At 46.4% G+C, this 17107-nt stretch overlaps 2 protein-coding genes across 2 annotated transcripts in view; one reads left to right on the top strand and one right to left on the bottom strand.

Moving 5' to 3' along the window:
- Positions 1-14848, bottom strand: part of HORMAD2 (HORMA domain containing 2) — a 21911-nt gene extending 7063 nt beyond the window's left edge. The window contains exons 1-11 of the mRNA XM_009874213.1: positions 14798-14848; positions 13834-13978; positions 12434-12497; positions 11439-11475; positions 10167-10187; positions 9413-9439; positions 8170-8237; positions 5202-5353; positions 4384-4637; positions 3510-3618; positions 2354-2418 (exon numbers count right to left, since the gene is read on the bottom strand). Coding sequence (XP_009872515.1) covers positions 2354-2418; positions 3510-3618; positions 4384-4637; positions 5202-5353; positions 8170-8237; positions 9413-9439; positions 10167-10187; positions 11439-11475; positions 12434-12497; positions 13834-13978; positions 14798-14848 — 993 coding nt within the window. The remainder of the gene's footprint in view (positions 1-2353; positions 2419-3509; positions 3619-4383; positions 4638-5201; positions 5354-8169; positions 8238-9412; positions 9440-10166; positions 10188-11438; positions 11476-12433; positions 12498-13833; positions 13979-14797) is intronic.
- Positions 14849-15241: 393 nt separating this feature from the next.
- Positions 15242-17107, top strand: part of LOC104277548 (probable acyl-CoA dehydrogenase 6) — a gene marked incomplete at its 3' end in the record, with an annotated part of 12726 nt that continues 10860 nt past the window's right edge. The window contains exon 1 of the mRNA XM_009874214.1: positions 15242-15272. Coding sequence (XP_009872516.1) covers positions 15242-15272 — 31 coding nt within the window. The remainder of the gene's footprint in view (positions 15273-17107) is intronic.

The raw sequence follows: 17107 nt of genomic DNA, 5'->3' as shown, positions 1-17107 counted from the left end.
CCCCAAGAGCTGCAGGTCAGGAAGAGAGAATGACCAACAAACTCAGTTCCAACAGTGCAGTTTTTAGTTTTGATGACCAAGGAATCGGAAGGAATAAAGCAGTTTGGATGAAGAGGACCCACATCTCCAAAAGGAACTTCTCACTGTAGGTACCATTTTGGAACCCGGCACTCCTTGAAATATCAAACCCTTGCACAGATATCAAGCCCTGCGACACTCCACGCTGGTTTAGTTTGTTCTGAAGATCTCAGTCTGGCCGTTCAGCTGCACAGAGAGCACCTTTAAATCCAAGTCCCCAACTGAAGAGCCACCAGAAGAAAGGCAGGTCTCCCTCCCAGACCCTCTTTGCCTGTTCCTCAGCACCCTGTCTTGCTCCCTCCCTTTGGGCAGCGCTGCTACGTGAGCCATCATTTGTTAAGCAAGGTCAAGGGGATCTTCTGGTGGAAGCCTAACACTCAAAATCATGCGCTAGTGCTCTAAGTCTAAAGACTCAGGTCTGTCCCGATAAAGGGAGACCTCCATGGCCTGGGTGACGTTGTTCTCCCCTCAAAGCTCGTTCAACTCTGAAATCCAGGAGAAAACAACTCACTCCAGAGACCTTACAGGCATTGAAGAGCTTCTCCGAACACACCTGGCAGCATGGAAATGCCATTACTTGACTGTCTGGATAGCAACAAGGTGTTTGCTTTCACACCCCAACAGGACGACGTCTGTCCATCTTACCTATACTTGACCCTGTTTGATAACGCCTAATTCAGACTTTCCATCCAGCCGAGCTCGTCCTCATTTTTTCAGACCAACTTCACTCACCAGTTTGGCTTCCTGATTCAAGGGGAATGCACAATGGTCATTTGTTTTAACCACTTCCCTCAGAAAAGAAGGGAAAGTCCCTCTCATATGGAAAACAGTGTCAAATTTTTATTAGCACTGGCTTTACAGTGATGACCTGCACATTTTAACTAGTGGCTTGACTTTGTTTTTCCCTAAACTGACTGAAATATTAGCTGACTTCTAAGCTTGGATGGTTTAAAAAACAGTACGGAAGAATATATTAAAGAAACCCCTCTGCCATGCAGAATCTACCAGGCAGAGGGTTTGGGATTTATTTATTTTTTAAGTCTTTGGAAGCATGAAACGGGCAAAGTGACTCTTCCACTTTTCAGCAACGAACGCTGTTTCCACCGCCTTCAGACACTCTCACTATTGCTACCGTATTCTAATGAAATTCAGATGCTGCAAGAGAGAGGTGGTTGGTGCTCTGCTTACAGTCGTGACGGACCCGAAAGAATGTCAGGGCATGAATCAGTGGGACAACCGTGAGCTACAAAAAAGAAAGGCTTCTGTTTTCACACAGACGACAGAATAAACAACGATCAGAAGGAAACTGGAGGATGTGACACCGAAAAAAAAATGTGGTTAAAGTTTGAAAAATACCAGCCTAGGCACAGAAGTTCATTTCTAAGATCCAGAGTCAAGGCAAATACTTCACAGATGCCTTTTGAATGACACGTCGAGTCGTAGTCTCCAGTTGCCGTCTGGGTTAGACACCCCGGGATTCTTTTCAACAGAGGCGGGGAAAATTTTAGTAGCAATTTCCTACTCTCATTAATTTATCCTGTAAATATTCAGTTTCTGAACACGATTTTCAACTAATTTGAATGGGAGGAGGATCGAGTGGCAAGTCTGGTGGTATTCAGAGACTTGCCCTGTCACTGAAAAAACCCTCTGCACAAGCCCACGAATTCAAGCCCTGACTGTGACTCAGGGTTTGGCCCTGGCAGCCTTCAGAATGGAATTAATTTCACATAACTTTACTTATCTAAAATTACATGTCTGGTCTACCCTGGTTCTTTGGGTTGCCCCAACAACCACTGAAAAAAAGATCAGCACCTCCGGGGGATAATTCTTCCTATCCTAGAGAGGGATAGGATCCAGTAAGTACCCGTGACTCACATGTAAAGACGGCCTGGAAGCAAGAAAGGAGAGGTGAAGACCATGTTAGGCAGCAGAAAAACACACCCTTCAAACCTAAAATCCGGTGGTGACTTCAGAACCTTAATCCAAAAGCACACACAGGTATGTTTAGTCTGCATCTGTAATTCACAAGCGCCAGCTCTGGAGAACAGGACAGAGCTCTTGCACTGGGTGTACGAAATAACCTGAAAGGTTCTTCCTAACTGGTCCCAGGTCACACTTACCTCCCCGCACCCGAATACTCTGTAGCCTCTGTGTATTTTGATACCGCGCAATAAATCCGCTAGCTGAATCTCATGCCATCCCAAACGACACGATGTTTCACAGCAAGGAATTTCACCTTGCCCGGCGCATCTTAGAGTCGCTAAACTTTCCTCACCTGCTGAGATGCCCTTGAGCACGGCATCCTGCCCCGCTCCTTTCCTCCAGTCATCTTCTTCCCACCTACAATCCAAACATCAAATCAAAATTAGCTGCAAAGTTAAAACCCTCTGTTTGATCGCACACGAAAAGCCCAGAAGTCTGACTAAATCGCTGTAGCAAAAACCCCATCTTCAATCTGAAATTGTGTAACCTTTGCACTCAGGCACTTGCCAACACTGGCAGTTTATTCCTGCAAACAGAGATTTCAGAATAAAGTGTCATCTGAGCGTACAACGCAGCAACTTCACAGCAGCTCCTATCAATTATTCTTAAGCTTTCAGCCTGGTTTCTAAGAAAACAAAGCTTATGTCTGCATATGTTCTATCCAAGCATGTGTGTGTACTGGGGAGGAGGGTAGCTGTCCCCTCACTAATAACTATTGACCTTATTAGACAGTTTAACTAAAATTTGATGGGGGGAACCCAAAACGTCTCAGTTTCATGGAAACAGGCAACCGGTGAGAGGAGAAGGATCCTGTTAATAGCCCCAGAGCGGAAAAGGTGGCGAGTGTGAGTTCACCCCTTATTAGTCACTGGAGAACCCGCAGGAGAAAGACCTGAGAAGGTGACTTCATAGGCAGAAAAGCTTTATTCCACCGCCTGGGGATCTCAGGAATGCTATTTACCATCTTGTCACTAGATGGTATTGTTCCACAGGCTATATCTGAGAGCCTCAAAGGTCAAATCCAGCCTGGTGGGTCAGAAGCTACGTTGACTGAAGTGAGAGAAAAGCTGGTTTGTTGGGATTTTTGTGTATTTTCATGATTTTGCAGATAGAAGCCATTAGCAGAATCAAACTGTTAACAGTCAAAGGAAAAGAGCTTTGGTGAAAATGTAGATAAAGTAACTTGGTGTTGATGAACTGTGCATTTCCTCTGCATCTGAAAAAAACTGCCAAGATAAAGAGGTGGAAAGATATCGATAAAATGCTTCTTTTTACAAAGCAAGCATATATAACGAGCCCTCTGTTATAGTTCAATCTGATCTTACACAAAATTCAACCAGCCTGACAAGTTCTGCACATCCATTTCAAAATAAGTGAGAAAACCTAAATACTATGCCAGGATACAGTTCTGAGCACAAGGTCCTTTAGTTTTGAAAGTGGGAATTTACCTGCATCTTGAAGGCAAAAAGAAGATGATTCTGTTTTCCAGCCTGGATGGGCATCACTTTTGTCCTCACCCTGCTCACCTGAATCTGCTCTGACAGGGAGAGGTTGGTTCTGTAAAGCAAAATATGCTTTGTCATAATGGCATAACCTAAAAAATATGTCCAAGTGGTAAACACATAAACTCAGCACTAATAGGGATCAACATCCTTGCTTCTCCCAAGTCTTTCAAGAGAGAAATTATCCAAGACAGAATTCCAACCTAAACAGCTTCCTGTCTTCAGGAGTTAGTGGTGTTGGCCTTTATTCTCTGGCACTGATCACCTAAAATTAAATTGTCATGTCTGAGCTACCTGTCCAGGCTGCTCTTTTTGTCATTTTGGAGAGGCACCACCAGAGGACTATTCATTCCAGTCCACCTCAGTGCCTGAGGAAATTATCTGAATTACCTGCTGGAGCTGCAGAGGGAGGCCTAGAGAAATAGGGCACAACTCACAGCTTTTTGGTGGCTAGAGGTAAGCGCAAGGAATCTCACCCAGCTCCGCAGCGGAACGCGGCTTAATCCTGAGAAAAGTTGAGCGGAAATGCAAAAACTGTTCGCAACTTTCTCCACTTTGTGCGTGCCTGCGTGTAAATGTGTGTGTGCGCACGCACACAGGGCACGGCTCTCTGTACAATCACTGCCCTCTTCTGGGAGAACGCACCCGGCTCCGTGATGAAATTCACTTTACATCTACAGGCTTCCAGCCTCGGCGTTCAACCCGCTGCCCAAGCCGAGCTGAAACCCTTATTAATCTACGATTCCGAGGAAATGCTTCTTCTAAGGAGATTTTTTTACTCCATTCCTCACACGAGAACCGAACCGAGCTATTTCTCTACCTTTGTGCTCCCCTCCTCTTCCTCTTCGTCACAGTCTAACCCTTGATGGGAGATCTCAGTCGGGCCATGCTTCTGGATCAGGTCACTTTTGGCTGTCCTCATTCTTTTCCTTTCGGTTGTCACTCTCACCTTCATGAGGTGGTAGGCGGTGGAGACTGACCCGACTCTCAGATTGACGGGATCGCCATCAAACAACATGTCACCAGGGCTGTCATCGTCCTTAAAGCCAGGGGGCTGGTAATCTTCGGGAGTTACTACATGGGGAGAAAGAACCCACTGATGTCAGAGGAATCAAGTTCCACTTCTCCTTAATCTGATCTATAAAGAACAAGTGTATACCAGCATCAACTACTAAAAATATTCTGGGGTTTTGGTGTTGGTTTTTTTTGGGTTTTTTGAGGAAGAAGGGAAAAGATGAGCTGAGCGCAGATCATCAGGGAGCTCAAAGAAAGAATGACTTTAGGATGCTGAGATATCATTACCGTGCTCAGCTTTCTGAAGCAGAATCTGACATTGCCTGTTCCCTAAAAAAAACCTCCAAACCATGAGAAACCAACAGTGAGGGAGAAGGGTGTCTGTTCTTCACACCGCAGAGCTGCACTTCTTACACGGGTGTTCAAACCTTTCTTAAAAAGCATCTGCCATCCCTGCATGTCAGAAGGCTTTACTGTGGTTTACAGAATTTCTCACTGTTACCAGATAACAGCTTCTACTATTTCACCTTTCTACGCTTTATTCACTTAACAGGGGCTCACGACGAATATCGAAGCTGATGGAAAGGGAATTTTTGCCCACAGCACACACTGCTCTCCACCTACCATTGCTGTAGTAGAGGAGTTTCATGGTCAGGGTTACGTCGCTGGGCAGGGGGCCGAGGTTTTGCATTAACAGGTAGAGTTTACGGATCAGGGACCTGCTGGCCTGTTTCACGTCCTCGCCGCACACCCCATTCACAAAATCCATTTGGTTCCTACAATTGGAAGCAGAAGAATAACGGATTTGTTTCTCTCGGTCATGAATATTCACGATCTAATTACAAACACAGAGCACCCACTGACTCGTCCGAAACCACCAGTGACAAAGCTGCAATGCCTTTATGTCATTTCCAGATAAACAGGGAAGTGAAACAGACTCCAGGGATGGGGTGGCATCGGCAAAACAACAGCTCCACGCTCAGAGGCACGGCATTTCCATTTGAAGGGACTTTGGTAGCGGGGGCATGGGACCCCATTATACAAATGTCATGACTCACTTGTTTGAACACGATTAAACGGGATCAAAGGAGGCTAAAACAAGTGCCTTTCACCTAAGCAATTTCAGGAACGAGAGGAATGAGTTGAGAAGCCCATATCGAGGCGATTCGTCACAGGGGCTATTTTCAAGTCCATTTTGCAGTTTTGAAGAGAAGGGAATTGCACGTTCTCGCTTCAGTTCCACGTAAGAAAAGCTAGCTCAGAAGCACATTTTTCAGAAGTGACTAAGGGGCATTCCTCTCACCTCCTTCGCTCACCCAAATGTCAGCCGGCTAGTCTCAGCAAGCAGTCTAGACAGAGAGGTACAACAAAAGTGGGATGAATCGCTCTCCGGAGGAGTTTTGTTCCTCTTGACGATGGAGGTAGATGACATGAGCAGCTTCAGATCAGCTGGCCAACTTTAGATGCCTGAAGATGGACCAGATGAATCACTAGGTGACTAAGGCACCTACACTTCCTCAACTTTCAATGAGAAGGGGCCGTAAGAAAAACGCAGCCCCTTCTTACATCTTTAAAAGACGACTATGTACAAGCCGGGTGGTCCCCAACACAATCCTCCCAAACTGCTTTAAAGCAGTGAGTAACCTAAGAGAGCGGAGAGGATCCCAAAGCTGAATCTGACCGACTAAACCACTGGAAGGAACAGCTTCGTGAAGCCTGATTTCCCTTTCCGATCGAAGCTGCGTGAAAAAACTGCGTGGCTGTTGAACAGCTTGACTTCCCAGGGTACGCTGGGTTGGTAGGCTCTTGACTGCCAGCAGGGAAACTCTCGCTATAAGATTAAATCCTGCAGGTCCAGAAAGGTCCATCAAGCGAGAGGACAACTGCTGGCAATGCCTAAGGTGGAGTAAAGAGAAGGTAGGCCTCCTCTCAGACACCACCTTTACGGGTGGAATAGAAACGGTAGGGGAAAGGAGCATAAGCAAAAAGGAGATGGGACTTCCAAAGGAACTAACAGGCCAAGTACCAATATGGGAATAACACTGTGGATTTGATGCGGGAACGTGCCAAAAGGTAGAAGCTGAGGAATTGAACATCCCCAGAGGACTGGGATCCACAGTGAGGCGTTCCTCCAAAATCCATCTAAAATAAGGCAGAGACCATTTAGGAGAGAGTTTCCCTTTCCCCCTCAGGTCTGATGACGCACACCCACGAAAACCTCTCTCACAGAAGGATTAACTCGGGGCTCGCACACGACAACAACCCCTGCAGGTGGACGACAGCAGCGTTATCAGCTGAAGAGGTCGATGGCAAAGATGACCCGGTGCTCTCACCGGGGCTGGAACGTGGCTTTGCTAACGGCCGCAGGCACACGCACCATCCCGCAGCAGCAGGGGCAAGGGCTGAGGAAAGAGAGCAGAGCCCAGGAATTGACACCACCGGCTTCGAAACCTCAGAGCAAGAATGAGATTTCGACGGAGCCGATAGAACCACAACCGCAAGGTTCCTTAGCTGCTTCCTGGCCAGCACGAGGGACACCAAAGGATGCTGAGCTCCACTCGAGGACATTGTTACTTCTAGGAGCTAATGATGAAGCGGATTAAAAAAAAATAAAGTACTCAAGAGCCATCTATTATCTGTCAGATTCCAAAGGTTTCCTCTTCCCCTCAGTGAGCGAGGAAAACTGGCAGCAGCTTCGAAGCAGAAGCACGAGGGTGGAGTCAACCCTCTAGACTCAGATATAGCTCAGATCTTCTCAGGAGAAAGTCATTTTGCCATGTACTATGAATTATTTAGGTGTTTTTAGAGAAGGAGCAGCAAATGGCACACTACAGGAGGGCTGCGGAGGAACTTCCTGAGGAGCACATGAGACAGCAGAGCTCTCCTGCAGGTTCCAAGGCCCAAAAATCCATCTTTCACCAATGGCAACTGCAGAAGCAAACTAAAAACGGGCTATTTCCCTTTGCTTGGGTAACAGCCAACAGCCTTTGACAGTATTTATTTTAAACTACACAGGATTACAGCCTACTAAATGCAGCTTTAAAACATCTAACAGAGCCAAAAAGATGCAGAGGGCTGCTGCTTCCTGCCACACGTTTTGCGGCGTCAACTCGGTCATCACCAGCGAAAGTTCTCGTGTCACCCACGCAAGACTGCTCAAGCAGACGGCACGTATGCAAATGCCCAAGGGCAAAAAATAAAAACCCAACCCCCCTTCTGGGTGCAGAATCACGGCAGAAAGGATCAAATTGGGAAAAGCTTCATTTGCCAGCACAAGGGTGTCTTGTGAAAGAGGACGGATGCTCATCATTAGTTGAGAGAGCACGGTTGGACATTGTTGCTCTCTCAACTCCCTGAGTTTCCACAAACTGTCCTTCCCTCAGCTCTGGTGCCTCACTGTGCTATGTGACAGCATTTCTCCTCATTAGCTGGACAGTTCATACCCTGTGGGGTGAATATCCTCAATTCTGATGATATTTACAGCTGCTTAGCAACACAGACAGGCTCTAGCCATAAAGTGCAGCTTCTTCTTAATGCCTCAAGAGCACACTTTTCACCGTTGTAATTCTGAGAAGTAAAACCAAGCCGTTACCTGATGATGTCCATCTGCGGCACCTTCTTTTTGTACTTGAACTTGAATTGATACAGTTCAGTCACTGTCTAGAGGTTTAACAAGAGAGGGGGAAAGAAGAAACAGATCTCTGTCAATAAAAAGTGCAAAAAAACCTCACAGTGTCCTTTCACAACTGTGCTGCAGCTTTAACTCTATTATTGCTTGCAAGGGGGTTGGCAAATTTTCTTATCAGCCACAGGTTACCCAGAACTGAAAAAAAATTACCCCCAAAATGACAAACCTCCTGCTTCCTCCTTCCACTTCCTCTGTGGGCCTGACTCCCCAGCCCAAATCTCTTAACGAGGCACTCAAGGCCAGGCAACCATCCCAACCTCCGCAGGTCCTCCCTTACTAAAAGGAAAAATGGGAGGATTCACGGGTGATGCAGCATCACAAGGGAAACGGGGCCGGCGTTCTGTGTGGAGACAAGGGCCTGAAGGACCCTTCCTACTAGGAAATACAAACAATATTGGACGGGCAAAAGCTGCCGAATTTCACCGGTCTCGGAGTGTTCTGAGGGAGATTTAAAAAGAAACAGATGATTTTCCATTTGAAAGGGAAGGATTTGCTATAATTTTAGAGAATAAAATAATCAGGAAGAACAGGCTACTTCGCCACAAGAGGAAAGCCCTATTGTAGTCCAATTCTATGCCTATAATTCCCTTTTTCCGGAGGCAGTGAGGTCAGTTAGCAGGAGTTCAGCTGCCCTTAACTCTGAGCCTTCCTTACAAATCCCAGCCTTAGCATGGCCTAAACTCCTGCTCCCTCCCCAGACGCGGAGGTGTGGCGCAGGAGAACCTCAAGCGGGTGAGTCGAGGTCCCGCAGCCGTTCCCTGCGCCCGCTCTGGATGCCGGACCTCGCTTCTGCTTCCACTCTCTTTTAAACACCACTGTTACAAAGCTGGTTCATAACAGAATTATTTTGAACTTCTCGTTTCTCCAGCTCAGGCAAGAAAACCAAAATTTCCAACACGTCCATTAGCTGGCAACGCATTTCCCTGCCTGAGACCCTGGGAGGGTCCACGGCTCAGCGCCCGGTGGGAGCGTTTGATCCCTATCCAGCTCGCTGAGCCGTCATTCTCGAGTGAAAGCAGAAGAAGAGCAGCAGGGTCACCAAACAGCTACGTCAGGGTAGAATTTATGCCTTCAAGCCCACTCTGAATACAGATCTACTCACCCATGCCTCCAGTTGCCTCAAAGCTTAATTAAGACTCTTTCTTACCTCCGGTTCCTTGGGATTGGTGTAAATCTGTTATAAGAAAGCACAGCGAGGGCATTGGAAAACTTGAAGTGGTGACAAGTGACTAAACAATGATATTTTCATTTTACAGCAGAGATTATACTATCTTTAGCGCGGGATCAGAGAAGGGAACGGCTGAGACTCAGCCTCCCTCTATCAGCGCTCAGCACTTAACACTTCAAAGCCAGGCAGAAGCCACTCGGCAGTGTAATTGCGGAGGAATGAGGTTAACTCCCATTCCAAGGCTCAAGGCAACGACTGAGATGGAAGTGCTGGGACTACTCGCTGAGGAGATGCACCAGGTAGCTCTTGGTGCTTTACAAAGGGCCAGGGCAAGTCTTGCTAAGTAACCAGTAACTAACCAGTAACCAGCAACAGTGTGTGGTTTCTTCAGGACCAGATTTAAAAGGGGGATTTGCAGGGGGAAATGGGGAAGACAGGGCAGCTTCCAACGGCAGAGGCGAGAGTTTAAAAAGGAGGGACACGAAGCACACAACAGCGCTTCTTGGAGTTTAAGGAGGTATTTGAGGCCTTTCAGTCAGAAGCCTGACGTGCCAAGACAGATAGAGGGATGTAGATAGGGAGATCGTGTTTACCATATTTAAGAAAGGACACCACTCCATTAAAAACCACCTACATCTTGACTTATCCTTAAAAAAAAAGGGCATGACGGGGCCGACAGTATCTTTTTCAAGCAGGGTGGGGGAAGAAAAAAGCCGTGTATTTGTTTACTTACTGCCAGGACAGCAATGTGCAGCTAAGGAGGGGGAAAAAAAAGCCAAAACACCGAATCAAAGCCTGAACTTAGCGGAGAAGGGAAAGAAAGACCCATCGAAAACCAGCTGCCTACCTCCAGGGGAAGAATATTCAACAAACGGCGAGTTAAAACCCCTGACGGCACAGCATCAGCAACACCTAGTGGCCGCCGTGCCCGGCTTGAGAGAAAACTGCACGCTCAGACTTCTCTCTTGGGACTCTTGCTAAATAAATCTCCGCAGGCTATGCCGATTTAAAACAATTTTACAAGCGCACCCCACCTGCTGCTGAAGACTAGTATGTGCTCTCTGCTACGAAACTCCCCAAAGGTATTTAATTTATCCTTTAGCAGGAAAACATATGTGGGGCCACACTTGAAAACAATCCTGGAACACAGATTAAATATCCCTAGAACATGCGTTAAATATTGTCAGACAACCACATGCCTCTCATAAATAGCAGAGGACTGAATATCTCCTAGAGCTGTCAGCGTGTTCACAACATTTTGGATTATTTTATGCACGCTGACAGTTGTACTGATGGGTGAGAGCCCATCTGATCATCAGTGCCGAAACGAGAGCTTCGACTGATCTAGATGAGAGTCGGTTTGATGAACAGCGCTGATAGAGATGACGACAGTCGGTGCTTTTCCCTGTGCAGAGCAGCTTTTTCGTGAGAATCAGCGAGGGATATGATTACTTAGGAGCTGATTTTGCCCTAGAACCAGTTATGTACCTCACTTGATGATTTACCTTCCCAAAAAAGCAATAATTTCTGAACCCAAAAGAAGAGCCAGGAAGGTTAGAGAAGATGAGAAGAAGGGAAAAGACTAGGTGAAAGGAGATAAAGGGAAACAGAAGCACAGAAGAACCTCTCAAGGAAACGGGTGTGGAGATTGAGATCTCAGCTCTGACTAGCAGCGTCTCTAACAAGATGTTAGAGAACACAAATGTAAAACACAGAATTGAGGGAAATCCATTTTAGGCTGCAAATTAGTTCACACATTGTGTACAAGCAAACAAAAAAGATCAGCAGCCGTCAGCATTTGGGCTTAAGGAATAAAATCCCAAATCTCATGCGTATAAACTCAGGGCAGGGTCTCCCCCCCATCCCATGGCTGTAAACTTGTACTGTGCACACACACGATCACTACAAAACCCTAAAGCAGGAAGGGAAAGACAGTGTTGTCCATACTTTATGAAGAAATAGGGAACTCCTTTAAAAAGGAAAAAAAAAAGTGAAAAAAACTTACATACTGCCTCTCCAAAGCATCAAAACAGCCTTGAATCCTGCCAGGGAAAAATATGTTAACACCAACCAGCAACGTTTATCTCCTCATCTGTAAACACACGCTCATTAGATACAGTTCAAAGCACATTTTCTTCTGGAATTAAGACAACACGACCAGCAACAGTTTGGGCCTGTCAAGTCCCTTTCAGGTCAACCCTCACAAAGGCGTTGTCCTCCCTTCTGCATTTGTGCCCTGGTTACACCTTTAGGGCCGCAGCCCGTGAGCCCACGTCAATCCTGACCAAGGACAGGCCCAAGGCTCTGTCCTGTCTCCCTGGTTTGCTCTCCAATGGCCCTTTCCCCACTGGCAGAGTACAGAGCTTGGCTGAAACTTCCATCTGAACACAGCCTGACATGCCTGATCTCGTAAATTTTTGATTATCTGATGCCTAGTTTATGGCTACAGACTTTCTCGAAGCAGTAAATATTATTCGAGGTAGCAGCGGTCAGATATTTACTCTTTGAGTCAAAGGATGTGCAGCTGGTATCTCCTCAGCACATCAAAGTCAGACTCGCTGCCTGTTGGGAGTGTGCCAGCTCCCAGACACATCCTAAAGAAAGCCAGAGGGCACTTGGACCCACCACATCCAAGGAGATAAAATACTGTACACGCTAAAAAACAAGCTGCAAGAATCCCTTGTAAAACCAGAAAAGACTAAACAATGGAATCAACCTCATGGTTTCCTTCGTCCTCTCTCCGTACCTTGGCTGCTCCTGTGTGCCCTGGGGCCTGACCATGACCTCACAGACCTTGAACTCACATGATCTCGGTCAGCTAATTCTGTCCCGCTTACACGCAGGGCCACGCACACAGGCTGCAGCAGCAGGAGTCGCGCTGGCACAGCCCAGAGCGGTGCCGGGCACAATGTTTTCAAATTCAGGAAGAAGAAGAATGCAATGGGTAGATGTCTTGCTATTCAGCAAAATCTTGTCTTAGTTTCGCTGTTACTCACTTACCACTTGACTATCTGCAATGATCCCAGACAGCTTTTATCTTCTCGGAGAATTTTAAGACAGAGGTCTGAAAAACCAGATTTAGCACATAGTTACAATCCTTATCACAGCTGTTGGGCAAACATCGAAACTAAGCCAGTCACTCTTCCTTTTTTGGATTAAATACGTTATCTGGAGGGCCTTCCTGAGCGGAAACGTTGATTTCCCACTGAGTCCCAGGTGGACTGACACAAGCTTATTGCTGCATTTTCAAATGTCAGGAGTTTCCTCAGATGCTCTGGGCTCTCCCAGAAAAGGTGCCAGAGTTACGGCTTAATTTCAAAACACTGGCAGCTTTCATCCTCTCCTTGCTCCTCTTCTCCTCTCCCACCTAATCTGCCATTCCCTAACACCACCTTCACTTCTGCATTCGGACCTCACCAACATCCATAAACCATAAAGGACTGTGCACAGAACAAACTACTTCTGTTAAGCTTTTGCACACAATTCCTTCCACCTCTGTTTTCAGCCACGAATGACAAGTGGAAACCCAACCTGCAAATCACAAGGTGAATTATTAACACCTTAGGATTCAGCCAAGGAGCCCTCCAAAGCATGAGCAGGCCAAGTGTTAACAACCTTGATCAAAAAGGTGCCTGAAAGACCTGACATTCCCTTAGAAAGGCTGGTGTCTTTTCAAGAGGACGTCATCAAGAGCCACTGTGGGATGTTTTGTGCCCTCAACCCAGTCCACAAAGTACACATGACACTTGAGGATGACCGAAAATGTGGGAGCAGACTGGTGACGTTTCACACCTCACCAACACGTCCTGAATGAACATGAAGGCATCGATGAATCAAAGCATCACTGATTCTGGTGATCCTATGGCAAGACCTTGGTTCTTACAGTTCTTCCTTTTCCTTAACATTCCGATTGCCAAGTGCATGCGGTTACGTGAGTTTTTCTCACAGAAAAAAAAACAACCCACAATAACACGAACGAGCAAATCTACTTTCAGTCTCTCAAGGAAAGCTGAAAACGCAAACTTCAAAGGCTCAAAAATACAAAGGAAAATAAACCACACCAAACAGAGTTAATTTTTTAAAAAACGGCTGATTTTTAAGTCGATCTCCTGACTCTGAAACCCGATTCACGGGGCTGGTAACCCAGAGGAACAACTATAAACCAAAGGAAAAGCTAATGGAAAAGCACAGTGTTGCCAGTAGCTGTAGGTTGTCTTCTGTGCTCTCTGTCTCTCTGATGCAGAAGCACTGTCTGCACCCAGACCACAGAAGGCCCGTTAGCTAATTTCCTAATGAACTGAACTCACACAGACACGAGCAGCTGGAAGCCAGCATGTAGAGCAGATTGTAGCTAAAATAAATCAAGTTAGAAATGAGAAAGCACAAACTGAAAGTGTTACCATCTAAATAGCGAGTTCCGTACGAGCTCTCCGGGAAGAGGCCTCTCATGTAGGTTATGCAGGACACAGAGATGGCCAGAAGCTTTTTCACCAGCGCCACCGACTGCTGCTCCGTAGCAATTTCGTTGGGGAACAGCACCAATTCCTGAAAAAGAAGGGCAAAGCCAGAACCAGCACTATTTTAGTGTAACACGGGCATTATATTTAGAAAAAACTCTCAGCAGGTGGAAGAAGAGGGCAACTTAGAAATGTAATTTTAGCATTTCTCTGATCTTCTTTACTCTGCACTTAGTCACATGTCTAACACGAGTGGGATTAGACGTTTTAAGGATAGCTATCAACAGATCTGACAAGATTTACTCAGATGCAGACCACATTGGTCCTTGATCCCCTCCCCTTTTATCACGGCTGAACATTCCCTCCCTTTCCGCTGCACTAGTGCTGGCTCTTAACAGACAACCACCCCTAAAAAAAGGAAAAAAAAAGTATGGTTTTCTGCCAGCTTAGCTCTACCGAGCTAACTGTGGGGTTGAACAAGTGCCAGCACTGGGGCGGCGCTCACTGCTGTACCAAAGTTTACCACAGCTTTTTGAGAGATCTGAGACCCAGCCCTCAGAGTGATTTTCATGTAGAGCTGCAAACAGCACGTGTCCATGATTGGAGCTAACGCAAATACAAGCCGCTGTGTGGCTTCAGCGTGAACAGTCTCAGAGGAAAGTGTACTAAATTTAGTTCCTCTATCAGCTCATTGCTTTTCTTTGTGCTAATAAAGCTCTACGTGCACATCCGATGAGCCTACATTTATTTAGTCGAATGCATGTCAAAGCCCCGTGCTGCATCTTCCTGGGCTCACAAAATTGGAAATAAATCAGCTGAGAACAGTGGAGACAAGAGAAAGTGTTCCCACATCACCAGGCACAGACATGCCAGGTCTGTCAGTATCATCATTTCTCAAGATTTTTACCTCAGTGGTCTTTTTCTTTTTCCTAGTCTGAAAAAGCTGCTGAGTAACCATCCTGTGTTTCAAAGACCTGCCTTCCACTTGTAATTAAAACCTGGGGAGAAAAAAAAAAGAATATATGAGACACCTGGAAAATACACAATCATTGCTATTTCTCACCTTCCTTAAACTAAGAACGAGATTCTTCAGCTTGTCATTTCTGAAAACTAATTGCCAGCCAGGACAGATAAAGCAAAGCAAACCAAGGATACTCTCTAGCACTGTCTGAGAGACTGCAGAGCAAGAAATCGCCGGTGAACAATCAATAGTGTTTGAAATTCAGGGCCATGACTGTACCTGGTGTCAGCTGGTACCACTTCAAAATGCATTTCTCATATTCCAAGCCACAAATGTTAATTCCTGTACCCGTTAAAAAGTGTGAAGGGAGGAATGTGAAAGAAGTGGAAGATGGCCAGTGGCAGCCGATATTTTAGCAAGAGTAAGCAGGAAAAGCACTAACATCAATCCTGGCTGGAATAAAGGAATGATTCTTCTGGGACACCTTGAAAGGAAAGAAAAAAAAAAGAAAGAAAAAAAGAGAGAAGTACACATCATTTCAACAAAAGCAGGCCCTGTTAGACAAGCCTGGATTAAAGAGGAAAATATTCTTTTTACATTAACTATGAGCTGATTGATAAAGGCAATAAAGTGGACATTATACATTTTGCACTTCGGTGAGGCGCTTGATTTAGCACCATCTGACATCGTGATTAAAAACTTCCATTAGACGGAATTAACAGGGTTTGAAAAACGGCTCTCTGGGAGATCTCAACACGTAGTCGCTAATGGGGAGCCGCTAATGAAAGGAAACACCACAAACAGGTCCCCGGAGGAGCGTTGCCTTGTCTGCAGCCGGTCAATATTTCAATTAACAATTAAAATAATAGCATAAACACAGTAGATTGGTTTAAATCGTGACCAAATGTACTGAGCAGCGGACTTTTATCGAAACACTTGATCTAATCTTGTTCTGCATTTGTACATTTTTAGCTTTTTTTCTCCACGAGTGCCTTATTTCCATTTGTTGGCAGTCATTAAGACTCGTTGATTGGAACATGTCGACAGCTTTTACACTAAATTTAGCGCTTCATTTAGTAATGAGGACAGACGACAGCTACAAAAGTATATTTGAACAAACGTGCACTTGGGAAATTTTTAATACGTGTAACATTTTTAATATTTTAGGGGAGTTTTGGGGTTTTTTTTTCCCACTTACGATCGGCTAAGCTCTGCGGCCTGTAACGCAATGAAAGCAGACAAAGGCACCACCCCAACGTGAGGTTATTAACGAAATCAAGCTGACTTAAGCGAGCCACAGAGATAAAGAAGCACTTTTTTCTACAACACACACGCTTATAATTGATTTGTGGAGCTAAGGAAGCGTCTCCCTGGCTGAGCTTACCTCCTCCCAGCCGGCTGCCTGGCCCAGGCCTCCCCCAGGGCTCCGGCCTGCCCCCCTCACCTGGGCGGGGCCTGTGCGAGAGGGAAGAAGGGGCCTTGGTGCTCCCAAACCTCTTTTATCCCCAAGTTATCAGGAAAATCGGTATCAAACGGGAGAAACCAAACACCGTCCCCAGCACCCTGGGCATCCCCATCCCTTCACGCTCTCAGACCACAGGCCCCCTGGGCCTTGTGAGGCCACAGCAGGCCCTACAGCAGCTGCCTTGTTAAAACTCTTTTTTTCTTTTTTTTTTTTTAGGGGAGGGCTGTTGTTTGGTTTTTTTTAATTGAAGCTCAGGACCTGGCAGGTTCCACTGCCGGCCTGGCCCTCACCCACCAACCGCTGAGGCGCTGGAGGGCATGGGGGTGACCCCGAGGCATGGCCTCCTCCTCCTTTTCCTTCTTCTCCTCCTTCTCCTTCTCCCCTTCCTTCTTATTCTCCTCCTCCTCAGGCTTCTACCTGCTCGTCAGTCTCGGCTGGGCTCGCCTTGGTGCCGCGGGGTTGGGGCGTTGAGCGAGCACCGAGCCCTGAGGAAGAAGGACACGAGGGCGATGGAGCCGTCAAGAAAGCACCGAGAAGCCACCATCAATGGCTGGAATACTCAAACTAGAAACCAGCGTGGCCTTGCGAGACCAGGCTGAGGCAGAAGGTGGCTGGTTTTGCTTCACTAAGCTCCCCACGGTTGGTGTGAGGTCTGGGTTTCGTTCAGCCTCGGACAGCCATGCTTGTAACAGCCCTTCCGTATCATACCCACCTGAAATCGCTTTAAAGTTAAATATTGTTTTTATCGGCGGCCTATCGCCTCAAATGACGTGCAGGTTTCGGATGGCTCA

The sequence above is a fragment of the Apaloderma vittatum genome, unplaced genomic scaffold (genome assembly GCF_000703405.1).
Source record: "Apaloderma vittatum isolate BGI_N311 unplaced genomic scaffold, ASM70340v1 scaffold3508, whole genome shotgun sequence".
Taxonomy (NCBI): Eukaryota; Metazoa; Chordata; class Aves; order Trogoniformes; family Trogonidae; genus Apaloderma; species Apaloderma vittatum.
Note: the sequence above shows the minus strand (reverse complement) of the source record. Positions and strands in the feature narration are given on the sequence as shown.